This window comes from Elgaria multicarinata, chromosome 12 (genome assembly GCF_023053635.1).
Source record: "Elgaria multicarinata webbii isolate HBS135686 ecotype San Diego chromosome 12, rElgMul1.1.pri, whole genome shotgun sequence".
NCBI lineage: Eukaryota > Metazoa > Chordata > Lepidosauria > Squamata > Anguidae > Elgaria > Elgaria multicarinata.
This window is the reverse complement of record NC_086182.1, coordinates 37,297,655-37,316,830: the sequence shown is the minus strand read 5'-3', so window position 1 is coordinate 37,316,830 and position 19,176 is coordinate 37,297,655. Positions and strand designations below refer to the sequence as shown.

The 19,176-nt window shown below is 56.8% G+C and overlaps 1 protein-coding gene across 1 annotated transcript; it reads left to right on the top strand.

Annotated features, from left to right (window-relative positions):
* The first annotated feature begins 4,414 nt into the window (after nucleotides 1-4,414).
* On the top strand, nucleotides 4,415-9,450 carry IL10RA (interleukin 10 receptor subunit alpha). The gene is made up of 7 exons (XM_063139166.1): nucleotides 4,415-4,493; nucleotides 4,652-4,787; nucleotides 4,886-5,061; nucleotides 5,793-5,956; nucleotides 6,363-6,513; nucleotides 7,801-7,937; nucleotides 8,601-9,450. The coding sequence occupies exons 1-7, from the start codon at nucleotides 4,439-4,441 to the stop codon at nucleotides 9,417-9,419; spliced, it is 1,638 nt and encodes a 545-aa protein (XP_062995236.1). The 5' UTR covers nucleotides 4,415-4,438; the 3' UTR covers nucleotides 9,420-9,450.
* The last annotated feature ends 9,726 nt before the right edge of the window (nucleotides 9,451-19,176 follow it).

Here is a 19,176-nt window from a genome sequence, read left to right as displayed (position 1 = left end):
TTGCGTCCCTCTGGGAACCCTGCGCTACCACCAACCCTGCACAAAGGCGGCTGCCCCCCATCACACACACACTCTCCATTTGGCTCTGCTGGCCTAACCGGTCCCCAGAAAAGATGTAACAAGCTTCCCATGGGGGACCAATGCTTCATCAAATCGTTCATACATGATCTGGAATTAGGAGTGAGCAGAGAAGTGCCCACGTCTGCTGTTGACCCCAAATCATTTAGGGTGGTTAAAAGAAAAAGGGATTGTGAGGAGCTCCAAAAGCATCACTTAGAACTGGGAGAACAGGCATCAAGATGGCAAATCGGGTTCATTGTCAGCAAGTGTAAGATGATGCACATTGGAGCAAAAAAAAAGCCCAAGTATAAACTGATAGGATCTGAGCTAACAGTAACTGAGCACGTGGGAAAGGAAAATTTGGGAAATAGCAATTAGCGAAAAATTGACACAGAAGTTATATTTTCAAAGAGGAATAAAGCAAAAAGGTAACTTTAAGAATGATTGGCAAAAATATATAGAATATATGAAGAAACAAAAGAATAGAACAACTTCAGTAGAAGCTTATAGGACTCTCTGGGACTCCTAAAAAAGTAGTAGATAGATAGATAGATAGATAGATAGATAGATAGATAGATAGATAGATATAAAATGGAAGAGATAAAGAAAAAGGATAAACCACCCTAGAAAGAAAAATAGGGGGAAGCTATGTGAGATGGGCAGGGGTGGGGGAGGGAACAGGGGGGAGGGATAAGTTTTAAAAAAACAAAAAACTGATAGGATCTGAGCTAACAGTAACTGGCCAAGAAAGATACCTTGGGGTTGTGCTGGACAGCTCAGTGTGTGGTTGCTGTGAAAAAGGAAATTCCATGTTATGCATAAATAGGAAAGGAACTGAAAATGAAACCGAGAATACGTGTAGAAGATGTGTATTTAGCATAGGTGTACAGTTTTGGTCACTGCACTTAAAAAGGGACTTTGTAGAGTTGGTAAAATGCAGAAAAGGGCTACTAAAATAACCAAGGGGCTGGAACAATTCCCCTATGAGGAAAGGTGGCAACACCTGGGATTGTTTAGCTGGGGGAAAAGGCAACTAAGAGAGACATGACAAAGGGGTACGATGTTATGTATGGTGTGGAGAAAGCGGAGAGGGAGATGTTTTTATCCCTGTCCCATAATACTAGGACCCAATGAGGTTATCCCATGAATCCGATTGGTGGGCCATTCGGGATGGTTAAAAGGGAGGATTTCTCCACACAGCACAGAGATAAACTATGGAATCCACTTCCACAGGAGGTCGTGTTGGCCTTTGAAAGCAATTTGGATGGCTTTCAAAGGCCAACACGACCTCCTGTGGAAGCAGCTCCAGCATCCTTCAGGCACATCCTTTGCGGCCCCTTCCATCCCCAATGTGGACTGACTGGAGTGGGAGGGGGAGGGAGGGGGGCTGCGGGGGAGGCGTGAGCCCCGGCCCTAACTGCCATGTCCAGGCTCCACTGGAAGGTCCGAGCACCGTGCGGTGTTTTCTGAGGCACTGGCCGGCCTTTCCCGAGCGGCAGCCTCACAGAACCAGATGATCATCTGGCAGCGCAGAGGAAGGCAGGAAGTGCCTGAGGAGGACATTTGCTCCAGGGCAGAGGCGGAGGCAGCAGCCAGGGCAGAGGCAGAGCCATTAGCAGAGCTGCCTGCCTGAACACTCAACATACTGATGAGCTGAGATCATGAGCATCCAAGGAAGAGGCAATCGCAGGGAGGGTTTCGGCCAGCCTGCTCTGCAGGAAGTGGCACCAAGCCACTTCTCCCTCTGGGTGTGTGGCAGGGAGGAGGAGGAGGAGGGGGTGGGAGCTTTGAGAATGAACAGTGCCAGGGAATCCCACTCATTGCCTTGGGTGTTCTCCCCCTCCCAGCCCCAGGGGTGTGTGGGCTGGGCACTCTGCACGTGTTCACAGGGACACCACCTGTTGGAGCCTTGCAGTGCAAACCAGTTCCCTAAGCTGAGCCCAGGGGCCCCTGGGTTTCTGGCAATTGGGAGGGACAGGTCTGAGCCGCCACCTCCCTGCCTGCCTTCCTGGTGCCCAGAAATGAGAAATAAGGTGCTGCCAGGCCACAGTTTCCAAGAGAGGATGGCATTGAGAGCCAAGGGCCCGCGGAGCTTTATGAGCCCCCCCCCCCCATGTAATGGGAGCACGAGGCGCCTGCCTTGCTTGCCCTGTTCTGGTCGTCAAATTGTCCTGGGGATGGTTTTAAAGAGAAGGTGCCAGAGGAAGAAACCCTCAGCACCAGGGACATGCAGGCACTCAGTGTATGGGGCTGCTCTATCACTGGAGGCCTCGGGGTGCTTTTCAGGGGTTAAAACGAACAAAACTGACAGTAAACCAACAAAACACAGCAGAGGCAGCCTCATTATAAATGCACAAATCCCTTTAAAAGAGGGAAGAAACTCTACCATGACTCCAGAAGAGAGCTGGGAGCTGAGCAGGGCACAGGATGGGGAGGCCAGCCCAGAAGCATTTGTGGGCCCCTGCTGCTTTGGGGTGGAGGGTCCAGGCAGGAGGAACGTGGCGGCACCAAGGGGAAAAGGTGGGTGGAGGGGCCATGGAGGCGCTGGAGAGGGCTGGCCAAGGAACAAAGGTGGGTGGAGGGGCAAAAGAGGGCAGCTGTGGAGAGTGGGTGAGTGGGTGGGTGGGCTCTCCATGGCACCCCGCCCCCACCCTTGGGGCCGAGAGGATCCAAGGACATGGGACGGACCCCACTGGCCACAGGCCTGGTTCCCCCGGGACACGCGTTGCCCTGCCTGGCTGGGGTGGGGTCCAAAGAGGTGTCCCAGGCTAGAGGGGGCTCCGCTCCGAAGCGCCGCACCATCTCCCTCTCGCCCCCACCCCATCCTCCTCCCTGCCTTCCCCCATTTCAGCTGCCCTTTTCTCCTGAGGTTTCAAGCGAAATTGACGATGGCGCCCCCCCCTCCGCCCGCGCAGCCTGGGCCCCAGCTCGGAAGGGGTTGTCCAGCACAGAGGGGAAACCGCCTGCTCCCCAAACGCAAAGTGCCTTTCAGGGGGCAGGACAAGGAAGCGCGTGGTCTCCTCCCCCCTTTCTCGCTCCCTCCTTGAAACAAAACCGACACCTGACGCATCGGCCGGGGATCCTACGGGCTCTTCCTCTGCCCCCCCCCTGTCCCCGTGTAGGATGGGGATCTGCGAGCGTCACTTCCTCATGAGAAACTCCGCTCTCCCCCACCCCCGCATCTTCTCACTTCCAGATTGAGAAACAGAAACTGCAGCTGGCCGACCAAACATTGGCTGGCGGGCGGGAAGGGGGGCAAGGCACATGGCACTTCATCTGTTGTGACTGTTTGGCCTTTCCGAAGAAGAAGTGAGGCACGCACTCCCTGCCTCCCCCCCCCCCCACGCCCCATCTGAGCCAACACTCAGACCTCGAACAGGCGCAGAGTCTTTCCCTGTAGGCCGCGGATGGGAGAACTGCAGCCCTCCCGAGGTTGGCCTCCAAATCTTGGCACCCGTAGTCAGCATGGAGAGCAAGGAAGGACCCCTTCTGCTGTCCCCCCCCCCCCGCCAGTTGGTGTTGGCGACCACGGAGAATCAAAGCCCTTGAGAGACGCGCGCCCCTCCTCTTCGACTTGGTCTGACCCCCTGTTCAAGGCTCCCCGGGCAGAGCCCCTCCCCTCCAGGGCCACGTCCACCCTCGGAAGCCCCTGCCTTGGCCGGCCTTCAGTAACCTGCTGGTCAGCTTCACTACTTGACCGCCTTCCCGCCCCACTTCGAGCACGTATGAGGGTCAGGGAACGGGGGAGGCAGAGAAGGGGACCTTTCTCCCACCCCGCTCCCTTCAGCTACTTTTATAACGCTCTATCCGCCCTCCCTGGAAAGGCCTCCCCCTTCACTAAAACGGAAGAAAAGAGCCCCAAAGCTAGGACCCCGCCCTTGTGGGAAAGGGTCTCCGTCCTGCTGACAATCGTCTGTACTTCTGCTGGCGGCCGCGGGTCGAGAACACCTCCCCCCCCACACACACACCTGGCCTTATTGGAAACCTGAGAATGTGCGTTCCTTCCCCCCCAATGCCCCCCCCCCGCGAATTCGCAGCATTCGCTCCTGGCAACCGACGAGGCGCCAGACAGCCCCCCCCCCGGGAGGGGGCAATGCCCCTTGTAAATACGACGGGGAGGGGGCTCCTTCGACTCTTGTTCTGCCCGGGTGGGGTGGGGTTCCAGTCCCACCGAAGAGGCGCTCTCCCGGGGAGGCCCGGGCGGGAGATCCCCCAGGGCCCGGCGCCAGCGGGGAATGCCCTGAGGAAGCGAAAGCGGCCCGACGCCGACGCCGACGCCCCTCCCCGCCCACCGGCCTCCCTTCCCCCTTCCGGGCAGCGCGCCTCAGTCCTTCTTCGGCGGCCGCCTCGACGGGACGGGCAATGCGCGGAGGCCGCGATGCTGCTGGCTGCGCTGCTGCTCCTGCTGCTCCCGCGCTGCCTACGCGGACACGGTGGGTGCGGTGAGGCGGGCGGGCGGGGAGCCGCTCCACGCGCTGGGCGGCCTCGCCCTCTGCGGCGGGGCTGGGGACGCGGCTCTCCTTCCACACTCCGCGCCCGGCGGCGCCCAGAGCGGCGCCCTAACGGCCCCTCCCGCCGCGTGTCTTTGCAGGAGGGGGCGTCCCGGCGCCGCCCGCGAACGCGGGATTCCAGGAGGCTCGCCTCTTCCAACACGTGTTGTCCTGGGAGCCGCCGGGCACCGGACCCCGCCCCGCCGGTCGCCTCCTCTACGACGTCCAGTACCGGAGGTAAGAGACGGCGCGGGGGGGGCAGGAGGGGTGGGGGTGGGGTGGGGGTCTCCGCCTGCATCAAGCCCGCTCAGGCGCTCTGCTCGTCTTCCCGGCAGGTACGGCAACAGCAGCTGGACCCCCGCGCCGAACTGCACGCGCATCGCCCGCCGCTCCTGCGACCTTTCTTACGAGACGCGGGACCCCTCGTGGCGCTACCTGGCCAGGGTCCGGGCCGTGGCCAGCGGCCGCACCTCCAGCTGGACCCAGCCGATCGTCTTCGTGCTGAAGGAAGGTAGGACGCCTCCCCCGCCCCGAAGCAGTAACAGCAGTAGCAGCAGCAACAAGGCCAGTTAGCTTTTTGAAGAACACGTCTGGAAGGAGACAGGGCCCTGTCTGGAAGGAGATGGTGTGCCCACCACCCCATCTCGTCATCCTCCCATTTGTAGGGTGGGTGTTCAGCCTCCCCACCCACCACCCTCCCCCAGCTGTGGAGTAACCTAGCGGCTTCCTAACCCTTTCCCAAACACTTGGAAAACCGTTTGGGCGTTAGCTGTGGGTGGGGGAGCTATGAAGTGGCTGGACCATGGGGTGGGGGTGGGGAGCTGCTCTTCTGCTTTTCTAGCTTCAAGCCAGGCTGCCACATTTGAAAAGAGTGACTCACTCCTGGCCCCGTTTCCCCTATACACACAGACGTCTGTGTGGGAAGGGAGGGGGCAAAGGTGCCTCCTGGAAGTAGGGACACTTTCCTCACCTCAAACGGCCACTCAGGTGGGCACAGAGGGGTGGGAAGCCCAGCTGGGGGGTGGAGGCCCCCTCTGCAGAGGCAGCACCTCCAGGTAGGGCTGGGACAGCCCCTGCCTGCAACCCAGGAGAGGAGCTGCTGCTGCTGCCAGTCAGTGTTGACAATACTGGGCTGGATGGACCAAGCCAGGTCTGACTGGGAAGAAGGCAGCTTCTGATGTTCCTAATAAATTCCAGGTGGAACTTAAATGCCCATGAATTCTTTGCGGTTTATTTCCCCAGCAACTCTGTATTTGTCCAACATGAGCCTGTCTCTCAAGGGCGGAACAATCCAGGTGTCTCTCCAGCTTCCCATCAGCCCATGGGACAACATCACCTATGAAGACATCCACACTGGGCACAGGGAATACCATGCCCACATCCGCAGGGTTTCCAACAATGCTCAGGTGAGCCTGTGGTGGACCCCAGGTGAAGAGACCCCAAGAGAAAGGCTGGGCTGGGCTGGGAAGGGGAGTGGGCCAGCTGCAGTTCTGACACCCATCTCTCCTTCCACTGCACTGTGCCTCAGGGGTGGCCATCTCCCAGAGCGCTCCCTTTGTGTGGGTGTGGGGGAGTGTAGCCTCTGCCCTGGGCCCCGTCCTAGGCGCCCTCTTCTTCTCTTCCCATTGGAAGCCCCGGCCGGCCTCCTACTCACTGACATGCTGTGGGAACGTTGTGAAGGGCTAACTAGGCCCTTTGGTTCACGGCAGTGCTCTGCTCTGCTCTTGGCCAGATGCCCCCTGGTGGCCAGTGCTAAAAGCTGCCCTTCAGCCAGGCTGTGCCCAGCCTGACCATCCTCACTTGGCTCTGCAGGCCGTGCATGTGGCGACCGGCCTGAAGTTTGACCTGCCATCGCTGCTGCCAGGCGAGTGCTATTGCATCAGCGTGGAGCCGCACGTGGCCTCCCAGCCCAATCCTACCACGCGGACAGAGGAGCAGTGCATCTTGACCCCCCCGCTGGAAGGTGAGGCTGCAGGCCCTCCACACGTTACCCCCACATCTGGCCCTGCTCTCCCTGGCATAGCGGGGGGGCTCCCTTCCTCCCCCCTGTCCCTCCCTCCCCCTGTCCCTCCCAGCCCCCTGCGACAGAGAGCGTCCTGGATGACGACAGGCTGATCCTAGAAGGGGCAGGCCATGGAGGACGAGGGAAGGACAGGTAGGGCTGAGATGAAACCCCCCAGAGAGGTGGGGGTTCGCAGTGGGCACATCCCATTGGCTAATGCTGGCCATGTAGACAGTAGCCATTCTTTTTCCTCTGTAGCACCTGCACTCAAGGGTGTTTCTCCCCACCCGCCGCTGCCATTTCTCATGCCACCAGCAATGGAGGCTGTCTTGGTCTGACCCTTGTCCATAGCAGGGGTAGGCAAGACACGGGCCACATGTGGCCTCACCGAGGGGCAGGAAGTTTTGCAGACCCATTGCTGCCATACCACTGGGTTCCCAACATTTTTGCTGAGAAATGCTCCCCCATAACCCTCAAAAGCGCTGGGCCTGCAGTGGTGCGGCCATGACTGGTCGTGGCAGTGGCTGCTGTGTGGGACACAGCCTGGCAGCCGTGGCTTTCCAGGGTTTCAGACGGGGACTTTCTCAGCCTCACCGGGAGAGCCTGCCTGGGATGGGGGATGGGAGCTTCTGTACACAAAGCAGCTGGTCTGCCACGGAGCTCCAGCCCTTCTCCATAAATGGAAGGCAGAGCTTCCTGGGTCCCTGCACATCGGCCCATATCCATCGGGCACAAATTGCTTGTGTTCCTGCTAGCCTTAAAGACCAGAGGTGGAGGAGAAGGGGGCAGAGCCAGGAGCAGGGGAGCAGTGGCAGGTGCGGCCATACTGTCTCCACTCCTGCCACTGATTCCCCAGGTAGTTCTGACCCTCCGGTGTGCCTGCTCCCTTCACAAGGTTGCCCCTGTGGCCCTCGTTCCCCTGCAGGGGAAGATTTCCTGACTGTTAGAGCAGTACGACAATGGAACCATTTACCTAGGGAGGTTGTGGGCTCTCCCACACTAGAGGCCTTCAAGAGGCAGCTGGACAACCCTCTGTCAGGGATGCTTTAGGGTGGATTCCTGCATTGAGCAGGGGGTTGGACTCGATGGCCTTGTAGGCCCTTTCCAATTCTGCTATTCTATGATTCTATGATCACAGCCCCTCCGGCGGCAGCACATGAGAACATAACCACCACCACCATGGCAGGTGTGATTTGGCCATGCAGGCAAATGACCCTTATGATGTGGGGGGGGGCTCTTCCTTTGCAGACTGTGCAGGAGCCACTCTTGCTACCCCCAGTTTGTCCCTCCTCAGCCTGGCAGTGCTTGGAGTCCTGGGTTTGGGTTTGGTCTTGCGTTTGGCCTGTGCCTATGTGAAGAAGCCCACAGAAACTCCAAATGTGCTGGTAAGTGCTCCCACCCAGAGTCAGCTGCCACTTCCTCCCCTGGGCAGGGCTGGGCCGGTTGAGGTGGTGCCAGCATCCTGGGGCACCTTCCTCAGCCTCAGGGAAATCCTGAAGAGAAAGCTGCCTCCTCCATTGCCCCTTGCCCTTTGGTCAAGGGCCACCAGAGAGACCCTACCTGCAGGGTCTCTCTGCACCTCCCACTGCCCACCTGTTTGCTCAGAGGGTCAGGGCTCTGCCCATTCTCCTCTGGGTGCACATCAAGACCAGATCTTTGTGGGGCAAGTTATTCTCACAAACACCAGTTCTGTAAAAGAAGCTGCTCCTACTCCCATTTTGCAGGCTGAGACTTAGTGCCCCATACACAACCATAGGAGTGCCCAGCTGGGGTGGGGCGGGGGAGGCGGGCTGAAAGCCAGGCTCCCAGGACCCAGGCCTGCTGATGCTCCACTGCCTGAAGCCTTCCTTCTGCTGTGGGGGCAGGGGGAGTGTCTGTTCCCCAGTTGGTGGGAGAGAACTGCAGTGGGGGGGAATGGACAGTGCCAAGTCTCCCCACTTTGGTCTCTGAGGGCTGGTTATGGAGTGACCAGCGGTGGCCCCCACAGTGTGGAGCTGTGCAGGGAGGCCAGAAAGACTTCACCAGCCTCTTCTCTCTTTGGCTGCCAGCAATCTCTGCTGAACGGCCGCTCTCCCTGGCTGCCGAAGGAACGTTCCCCCCATGGGATGAAAGACGTGGTCCTGCACGTGGAGGCAGACACCATCCAGCAGCTCTCCTTCGTGGGGCTGAAGGACCACAGCCGCTCCAGCACCGGGAGCCACAGCCCCGGAGCTGCACCACAGCCACCATGTCTGGAGCAAAGTGGCTGGTTGCCCGCCTGGCTGGCAGAGGGCACAAGGCTGGAGGGGCTCATGGACGTCAGCAGCAGCTGCAGCACCGACAGCGGCATCTGCCTACAAGAGCCCTTGGGCAGCCTGAGCCACCTGTTGGGCTGCAGGAGGCTGTCGCTGGGCAGCAGCGAGGATGGAGGCCTCCAGGAAGATGGCTGCATGGAGGACCAGTGGCTGCAGGGGGCTTCGGAGGCAGAGGGAGTGCTGCAGCCCCAGACACAGTTCTCTGGGTACCAGAAGCAGTTGGGCGGCTCCGTGGAGGTGGTGAGTAGCCCCAGGCCTCCAGCCGGCATGGCCCATTCTGAGCTTGGCTTGGTCACTGGCTACCTGAAGCAGGCCTCCCTTGGTGCTCCCTCTGCCCTTGGGGACAGAGCTCCCGCCGAGGACACTCCTGGCAGCACGGACCTGGGGAAAGGACACTTCCCAGCCAGCCTGTCCCTGGATGTCTCGGGGACCTTGGAAATCCCCAAGAGCCTCCTGGCACTGGGCTTCTCGGAGCAGGAGCCAGCCGGCACTTCTCTGCACATCGCCTCCCTCTTGCACACAGGCACGCAGCTGAGCCTGGATCTCAGCATCCTGACCCTTCCACGGCGCTGAGTGTGAGAAGAGCCATGTGCCGGGCCTGCGAAATAGGCGAGGGGGCAGTCCAAAGGAAAAACTCTGGCTGACCCCGTTGAACTACCTCTTCCCTTAGATGGGCAGAGCTGCAGCTTCCAAATACCCCACATTTTAGTGGAGACCAAGTCTGGAGAAGCCACCAGAGGCAGCTGTAGGTAGTGCAGGAGAAGGCAGAACCGCTTGCACATCAGTGGGGCCCTCTCCACGGTGGTGAGGGCAGGGCGGGCCCATCAGGTTCTCGGCAGGCCTGGCCCATCGGGATGCACGCACGCACGCACACACGCACACACACACACAGAGAGAGCTCTTTGCATTGTGTCTCTGCTTTCCTCCAAAGCGCTCAGAGCAACAGCCAGAAGTGTTCTGACAGGGCTCCCACACAGGCTTGGAAAGGCACCCGCCCTGTTGAGCTTCAGAGACAGAAATGACCTGGTCTGCTTGGTTGCTCCCCACCCCCCACCCCCATAAACAACCGGCCTGGATTTGACACTCAAGGAGGAAAGCTGAAGCAGCTGGATGAGCCCTGGACATGGGAGGGCTGTTCCAGATGGATTGCAAGCTGGACTTCCATCTTTCTAAGTGTGAGACGGGAGAGAACATGTGCTGACGCCCCCGCATCGCACCCCTTCTTCCCACTGAAGCCTTCTGCCCCCTTCCCCTTTACTGTGTCAAGCTCCACTTCTCTTTCCTGCGTCATGTCCCCCCCCACTCCCTTCCCCTTCCCTTGTCACGCCCCCTTCCCCTTCTCCTTCCTACCAGGGATCTCTGGAGAGCCTGCCCACCCACCCACCCACCAACTGGATCTCACTGAGAGGATGCTCGGTGCAAACCAGTGGGTGGCTATCCTCTGTTCCGTAGGGTGGGCGGCTTCCCTGGAGACCCTCACTGGCTCTGCTCTTGCTCCAGCATTTGCCATTGTAGGGAAGTGGACGGGGCTCTCCAGAGCACCGCTAGCATTGCCAAGTGCCCAGCGGCTCTGGAGATCCCAATGGCCCCACAGTCCCACTGCAGCAGATGCCTCAGTGGGGAAGCAGCTGGGGACTTCTCTGCAGCACCTCTGGAGGCAGCAGCGGGCCCTCCTGGCTGGGGGAGCAGTGCAATTCACTGCTCCTCCCACTCTGCCACCTGAAGCGGGGGTCTTCATCCCGTTAAGCCTTGCCCCCACCCCAGTCCCACGCCACAAGGTGCCATGTTCCTTTTAGGAGGACATTTAGTGACCCATGTTTGATGGTGGTAGTGGAGATGATGATGATGATGATGATGATGATGATGATGATGATGATGACAGTTGCTCAGACAGCAGGAAAGTCATATGTGTCTGAAATGTTTGTATAAACTGACTTATTTATGTATTTATGTATTTATGTATTTATTTTCTAAAGCTACTTGAAGGGTGAAAGGCTTTCATCAATGCATTTAGTGTATTTAATAAAATAATATTGTGCCACGTTCCACTTGAGAGCTTCATGTTGGAATAAAGCCATCGATGAGCCGGCTGTTGTGGCTTCAATGGCAGAGATGCCTCACCCCCTGACCACACTGCCTGCCTGCTGCAGAACTGGCTGGCAAGAGGCAGCCAAAGGCAGGGGGGCAGCAGTGGCAGCGGCCCAGGGGCTCCGTTGGTTGTCAGGAGAGGAAGCTGCCAGCCTGGAGGCCCTGCCTAGGTTGTGCCCCCACAGCCACGGGTGACTTCTTTTGCCACTGATACCTAGAGGATGGGGACCACTGCCTTATTCTTGTCCCAATTGGCTAACAGCCACCTCCCTCCCTCTGGGATCATGTTCAAAGGCAAGTTTTTGCCCCAGTTTGAAGGGGTAGATGAGAACATAAGAGCCAGACCCAAGGGAATCCATCTAGTCCAGCATTCAGTTCCCACAATGACCACCCAGATGCCCTGCTGGGAAGCCCACAACAGGACATGACTGCAGCTGCTTATGTTCCCCAATGGCTGAAAGACCAAGCTGTGCCATACTGAAGGCAGCATACAGCCACTGTGACTAGTAGCCATTGATGATGGCCTTCTGCATGAATTTGTCTCCTCTCCTTTTAAAGCTGTCCAAGTGGTGGCCACCCCTGCATTTTGTGGCAGTGATTACCTGAGCCTGCACGGGTGGCAGAATGAGATGGCAGGATAGACTGTACTGCTTCAGAGGGCAGGTGGGGAAACCAATTTGGAACATGCCTAATGCATTTAAAAAGAAACCTCTACCTGCAAAGAGTATGGGAGCACTTCAGGGAGAAGCATTCCATCCTAGCCCTTTCCTTGTGCTCCTGATTTTCTGGCGGCATGGAGTTCAGATACTGGCTGAAGTCATGCAGCCTGGTCCTCCACCACCACCACCACCTCCTTCTGCTGCAACCTGCGTTGCCAGCCCCCGAGCCAAAGCAGCAGGGCAGGGGTGGTGTTTATGCAAGGAAAGTCCCTCCCTTGGTTATCACAGTGCGGTTTTGCTTTGCAGCTGGCTCTGAATGAAGCCACCCCTGAAGACTGGGATCCTCTTTTTTTCTTTTTGGTTAAGACAATTAGCAGTAATTACTGTTAAATTCTTGTTAAAGTCTGGCTATATTCTTGAACTCAGTTTTGTGCCTATGTGAATTTGGGCCTTCAGCGTTTCACCAGGGAGCCTTCAAAAGTGTGCATGTGGGGTGGGTGGCAAGGGCCCTGCAGGGGAGTCCCAGCACTGTTGTTCTCCATCCTGTCCATAATTTCTGGCCCTCCATCAGCCCAATGACCAGCTGCTCCAAAGCCCTCCTCTGAAGCGCAAGCAGCAACCCCAGCCTGACCAGCAGCCTGACCCACAGGTGTCCAGCTGAGCCCAGCCTCCAGTCTCCAAGGGAGGCAGTTCCATGGCCATCCTGAGGGCGGAGTTGCTCTGGCATGAGGAATGGGCTCCACCCCGTGGGCCAAATTCACAGCCTGAGCTCTGCCTAGTCTGTGCCAAGTTGCCGCCACATTTAAGGAAACCCTGCACTTTCTCTGCTGCAGGGTGGCAGCGGGTAATCCTGACGCAGAGGGAGGACACGGGCTTTCTGAAGGCCATTTGGCTCACCAGCCCCCCTCCTGCCCCTGCCCTGGCAGGCAGCAACCACCCACCCGGGAACGCCTCCGCCACTGTGCCAGAGCAAGGTCAGATGGCCAATGCGACATATTTGCCTCGCTCTAGCAAAAAAAAAAGGAAATCCCTGACTGCTTCTACCTTGCAGCTTCCCGGGAAATCCCCACGATGGCTGCAAGCCGGCAGCTGCACCATACAACTGACAAGGTGCCAACGCACAGCCACGGCGGGGATTTTGGAGCATCTAGGCAGCCCCCTGGTTGCGTCTTGTCCTATTGATGATGTTCCCCTGCTTTTCAAGATGGATTTGAAATCTTTAAAACTCTGAGAGGATTCGCCTTCACTTCTCATTGCATGCTGTTGTTGCCTTGGGCCTGCTCTCTCGAGTGAGAACAGAGACTGGTGAGGGCGGGGTGGGTGGGAGAGAAGGCATTTCCTCTCACAGTCCTGTGGTTTCTCAGCTCCCCAAAGAAGCAGGTTGCAGGCTGAGTCCCGCGACTGGCCCCAACCAGCACTCTCTCACACGGGAAGTGGGGAGGCTTTGCTCCTTTCCACTGGCCTGGCAAGCCACAACTTCTTATGAACCTCCCCAGATAAAACTTTCCAGCTAAAAGTTTTATTAATAACCTGGAAGTGAACTTCCTCTAAACAAGGGGCTCCAGAAGTGGCCAAGAAGAAACTCCACAGCCATGCGCATTTCCCCAATTAACACACAGTGCAATGGAGGAAGTTGGTTTGCATGTTATGCAAAGACCCATTCAGGAAGTGGCCCCTGAGCTGAGCCTCCAGCCTCAACTGAACTGTCAAGAGTCACACAGGACTCCCACCAAGCTCACCCTCCCAGAGTGGGGCTTATGGAGGGGCCATTACAGCAATTCTGAGGAGGCTCCCAAGGCAAAGGGGCTCCTAGCTGGCACTTTCTGCAAAGCCAAGGATGACCCCCAGACCAGAGCAGACCTGGGTGGCTAGAGTGGGCTGGAGTGGGAAGTGTGGTCTCAGCACTGCTATCCATGGCCTGGTTTAATGGGAGGTGCCAGGAGCTGCCCTGGGCCCTTTTGAAAAGCAGAGCCACCACACCACAGCTGCCCACCCTCCCATGGGGTGGGACGGGACAGAGCTTCCTCTAGTCTCAGTGGGGCTGGACCAAAGGATAGTTGGGAACCCACCAGAACTCAAGAAGGCCGTGCTGCTCAGGTGTGGTTCAATGGAAACAGGAAGTCTTCTTATAGCCCTTCCTGTCCCAATGGGCAGCCTGGGGCCAGGCATGAACCTGAGGGAACTACCGACATAAGCAGATGCTACGACCTGCAATTCTGCAGCTTGCCACACAGAGCAGCCACACAGATCCGGAGAGGGGTGGACTATACATCTCTGGTCTTATCTGGTTCCAGGCATGGCTGCCCAGAACTACCCAGCGGCTCTGGTCCGTGTCCTCAAGCAGCCAGGAGGCCCGTCTCCTCATTCATGGTTATTTGGAGGCTACTTCAAGGGAGTGCTGCCTCTTACAAAGTGCCAAGAGCAGCTCAAAAGGTCCTTCAAAACTACACAGGGAAAAACACTTGGGCCACATCAACTGTGAAGAGAGGAGGTTGGGCCAGCTCCACCCTCAGGGGAAAGGCCACAGCCCACGCTGCCCCTGCCCGAGCAGCTGCCCAACACCTCCGCACATGGCAGCTTCCAAACTGGCCCCAGAGATGGCTGGCACACGCTTGGGGAAGAAGGGGGCGATGGCGCAGCTCCCAGTCCTATGTGGCACTGTCGTGGAAGCGCATGTAGCTCCCTCCTGCTTCGCGCATGGAGCCGCTGATGGTGAAGGGAGGGGCCAGCTCCACCTGCACAGATTTCAGGTTCCTAAAAGTGACAAGGACAGACAGACAGACAGACAGACAGACTGATGGGCTGGATGGAGCCATGGAGGAGCTCCTCTTCTTTCCTGGCCTAAAGCACCTTGACACACACACACCAGTAGACCAACCTTCCCCAGCTACTCGTGCCCTTCAGATGTTTGGGGCAACAACTCCCAGCATTCCTGACCATTGACCATGCTGCCTGGGGCTGATGGGATTTGAAGTCCAAAATGCCTGGAGAGCATCAGCTTGGGGAAGCCTGCAACAGATGGTAGTTTTGCCATTGGGCAGAGATGCAACCCAGGTAAAGATGGTGCATTGCGTTAAACCATCCTCGGCTGACAAAAGGGAACACAAGGTCTTAAGCCTCCCAGAGGGCTGAGTCGTAGCCGCAGTTGCTCTTGCCTGGGTTTACTGCAGAGACTCACCCTCAGGCAGGTGTGGCCAGCTTGGAGGCCCTGCTCCTCAAGGGCTCCCCATCCTCTCCCTCCTCCCTGTCTCAGGGCCAACCTAAGGAGTTACTTTGGCACCTGGGGCAGAAAATCCCACGAGTGCCTCTCCCCCCCACCCCTGCCACCTGGGCAGCAAACATCCCAGAATTATCATTAGTGAACTATCCAATGTTTGCTGCCCTTTCCTGAAACCCAACTCAGCCACCTCCCTCTGCCTGATGGCAAATGCCCCACCTGCAGAGGAGCCAGGGGCAACCTGCATGGGCCAGCAGTAGGCACATAGTCAAATTCTACGAGCATGGCTCATGCAAGGGCCAGAGAGGCTTGCAATACAGTATGGGGTGGAGGTGGGTGGGTGGGGGTGCTTGCGCAGGTGGGTGCAGGTGCACATTTTTTACTTACCGGATGTGGTAAAGGTTGAAGACAAAATTAGGCCCTGGAAGAGAAAAGAAGAGGCCCTGAGCCACAGCAGTCACAGATGCAACCCTTCTTCAGGACACAGGCCCACGGGCCAACCAGCCAGGGAGGGACAGGACAGTTATGTGGCTGCATGATTGAAACTTGCTGGTTTCAGCCATGGACCACTTCACAATGAAAAGCACCAGAACCTCAGATGGCCCCAGACAGTCCTGGGAATTTTGTGGGAACCTCCCCATCTCTACGTGGCTCAGCTTCTCCATCCTCCACTTGCCAGGTTAAAAAAAATACCCAGGCAGGCAGGCAAATCCCCCCAAGGTGAGTCAGTCCCAGCAGAGCGGCGTGACCAGGAGGAAGTTTCCCTGTTGTCGCCACTGGTCTTTTGACAGCCGGACGGAGCCCTGCTCGGCTCTCACAGCTGGGTAGTGGAACATTTGCTGCTTGCGCCACTGTTCCTCCTCCTCCTCCTCCTCCTTTGCCAGCCTTGGGGCTGCTAAACATTGATGGTAAGATTTCACCAGACAATTTGTCAGAAGCGGCCAGTCGTCAGGACTCCTTAGCAGAAAGACTTTACATGTTTTATCTTCAAGAGAGACTGAGGTTGGCTCGCTTGCTAGGAAGCAGATGGGGAAACAGAAGTAGCCTCATTTCCTAAGACTGTAAAGTGTGGCCATGAACATTCCTGCTCACCTCCTCAAGCTCAGCCGTGAAAAGCTAGACCCCAAACAGGGCAGTCTTCCAGAAGGTTCTCCCACAGATGTCCTTCTGACGGAAAGGAAGTCCACAGCTGAGCAGGAGATGGTGGGCAGGCCCAGTGCCTGCCCACAGCAGCTGTGGAAGCCCAGCCCTGTCCTGGGCAAACTGGGCATCCATTTCCCTGCCCACCTGGCTCAAGGCCTTACCACCCCCACTCACCCGCCTCTCACGTAGGGAGTGGATCACCACGCTGCCTACTTACTGTGCCAGCACTGTCCTTCCCGGTACCACCTGGCGAGGGCATAGGCCAGGATGCCCAGGATGAAGAGAGAGAGGCTGATGCCAAGGACCAGGCCCAGGAGGCTGATGGGCTCTCTGCCTGGAGAAAGAGAAAAGGTGACCCACCCATGGGAGACTAGCCAAAGGAAGAAGCGCTAGCCACGTGGCTCAGCTCAGCACCTAAGTTAAAGGCCTCCAAGGCTTTAAGGGGAGATCAGGGGCTGCTGGGTTTCCTGCTTTTTAATTTTATTTACCATATTTCTTCGATTCTAAGACACCATCGCCACTAATTTCAGTACCACCAACAGAAAAAAAGCTTTGATTCTAAGAAATAATAAACGCACACGCGATTCTAAGGCGCACCCCGTTTTTAGAGATGTTTATATGGGGGGGGAAGTGCGTCTTAGAATCGAAGAAATGTGGTATATATTTATTATAAATATTTCATACAATCCCTCAAATCATATTCCCAGGTGGTTTGTAAAAGAATAAAACACTAAAAATGTAATTATATAGGTGGGGTTTTTTTACACAAAAGTCAGCTAAAATTGGGATTTGTCACCTCAAGGAAGTGTTGTTTATATCTTTGACATTTCCACATGAGGCTTTTATCCCACATCTTTACGGAGGCTTCTGCTTCTTTGCAAGATTAAGATCAGCTGCTTTACATGTGCTGCCGTCCCTCCCCCCCCCCCGCCCCGCCCCGCCCCTGAGGCAGGGGTTTCTTTCTTTCTCTACTTGTCTATATGTTTCATGATACAGCCACTAGATGGCACTGTGGTATAGCAGAATTGCAAGATTTTAGGCGGCTCTCATTCCACCATTTCTAGGTAAAAACCAATTTCCTCATTAGGAAAAAAAACTGCCACAATGGTTGCAAAGCAGGAGAAAGGACCTGAGGGATGAGGAGGTGTAAAGAACCTGCGAAGTGAGTAAGCAATCACATTTGTCCCCCATAGGAGCTAACGGGTGGGTGGTAATCACTCCTTGTGTAATCACAGCCTGGGGAGATGAACCATCCAGCAAAGGGGGAGGGGCTGACGTAAGAGGATAGTGAGGAGAAACGACGGGGGGAGAGTTGCACTTGGGAGCAGACAGACAGTGCTGTTTCTCAGCTAAGCCACAGGAAAGTAAATGCAGGGCCTGCTGCTGCCCCAGAATGTCTCACCACTTGAGGAAGCATGGACATGCAACCACCATGGGAAATGCACATTGTGAGGGTGTGACCTCCAACATCCTTGTGAAAGTGAATTCCATAGTTTAACTATGTGTTGTGCTGGAGTGTTGTTAGGCCCAAAGACAAATAATTGGCATTTTTTGGCATCTCACACCTTCCCCAACCATATTTGTTCCGCTGGGGGCAGGCGAGGACAAGCACATGCACAATGAGCGCCACCCCGGCAGGACCAGTGAAACCAGCCCTGCGTGACGAATTGCCAGTCATCCTATGAAATCAGAGCCCATGGGAGAGCGGAGGTAACTACAGGCCCATTGGGGGGGGGGTGTCCTGCCAGACAAACCCGTTCCTAAGCAAACTCCTGTGCACAAAGGCTGCTCCACGGCCCCAACTCTCTGGGCCAGGCTGGGGGGGAGGGGGGAGGAGGAGGAGGAGGAGGAAACATGATCCATCAGGCAGTGGCCAGAGCCTTTTTTCTCTGTGGAAGTGGCAGGAGATCAGCTGGACGAGTTTCCGTGGCCTCCTGCTCTGGCCTCTCCTTGTGCAATTGCACACACAAACACACACACACACACCCCAAGGATAGGGCTGGTGACCTTCATGCTTCTGTGAGCTTTTGCCCCACAAGTTGCTCTTGCAACGAAGGGCAGCCGTGTCTTCATCACAACAGCCTGGGAAATAACACCCCCACCCCCAGGTGCCTGGCCTGTGTGCCCAGCTACAACTTCAAAGTGCCGCCAGAGAAGGGATTGGGCTCCTGCTGCACCAGCCTCTCCAGAAACAGCCCCAGGCTTTCCCAGTCGAGTGAGCTTCTGCAAAGGGCTGCACTATGCACTATGCTTGCTTCTTGCTTTCATCCCCCCATGGGGCAAAAGGCTGATGCTGTTGAGCAACAGAGTTTTCGCTCTGCCTCAGATGCAGCCCCGGGATGACTTCTGATTAAGAGAGGCTCAGGCACATAAAGGTTCCAGGTGAACAAAAGCACTGGAGAGCCAAGCCCTGCTAGGGCACCTCTGTCTGCAGCCCCCTCTTAGCTGGGGGGAGGCAGTCTCTCCGGCTCTCCACCCAACAAGGAGCCTTTTCAGGTGGCCCCGCAGCACGGGCAGGAGATGACACACTGACAGGCCAGAGACATCCGCCATGCAAGGGTGCGAGAAAGCCTGTCATGAGTTTAACTTTTCATTTTGATTCAGACACAAACGTGTGTTACACTGCAGGTTGGACAAGCAGAGAGATCAGCTGTGGTGAGTGCGATCCACTCAGGCAGAGGGAACAAACTGTGCCCTGTCTTCTGAGTGCAGCCCAAAGCCTGGGCTGGCTTTCTCCTCTGCCCTTGGACAAGGGCAGAAAGCCTGCTGCAGGCCTGGGTTTGGAGCCCTGCCAGGGAGAAGCATATGATCCTGTTCAGTAGACCGGTTAGGTTACAAACACCTTGTGGTGGAGCCTGAATGCAGGAGCCAAGGTTCAGCCAAGGAGCAAGGGCCACATCTGCACTGGGGTGTGGTCCTCCCCATGTTTTGGCCTACAACTCCCATCATCCCTCATGCTAGCTAGAGCTGATGGAAGTTGTAGGCTAAAACATTGGGAGGACCACCAGTGACTCACGCCTGGTCTGGGCTCACAGGAATACCTGTCTAAGAGCAGAAATGAATCTGTGTGGAACTCATTCCTGTCACATGGAGATCTGCCATGTTTGATTTCTCTAGCTGTTTATTTAGGCCATCTATATGCTGCCCTGTGGGCTCTCCCACACTAGAGGCCTTCAAGAGGCAGCTGGACAACATCTGTCAGAGATGCTTTAAGGTGGATTCC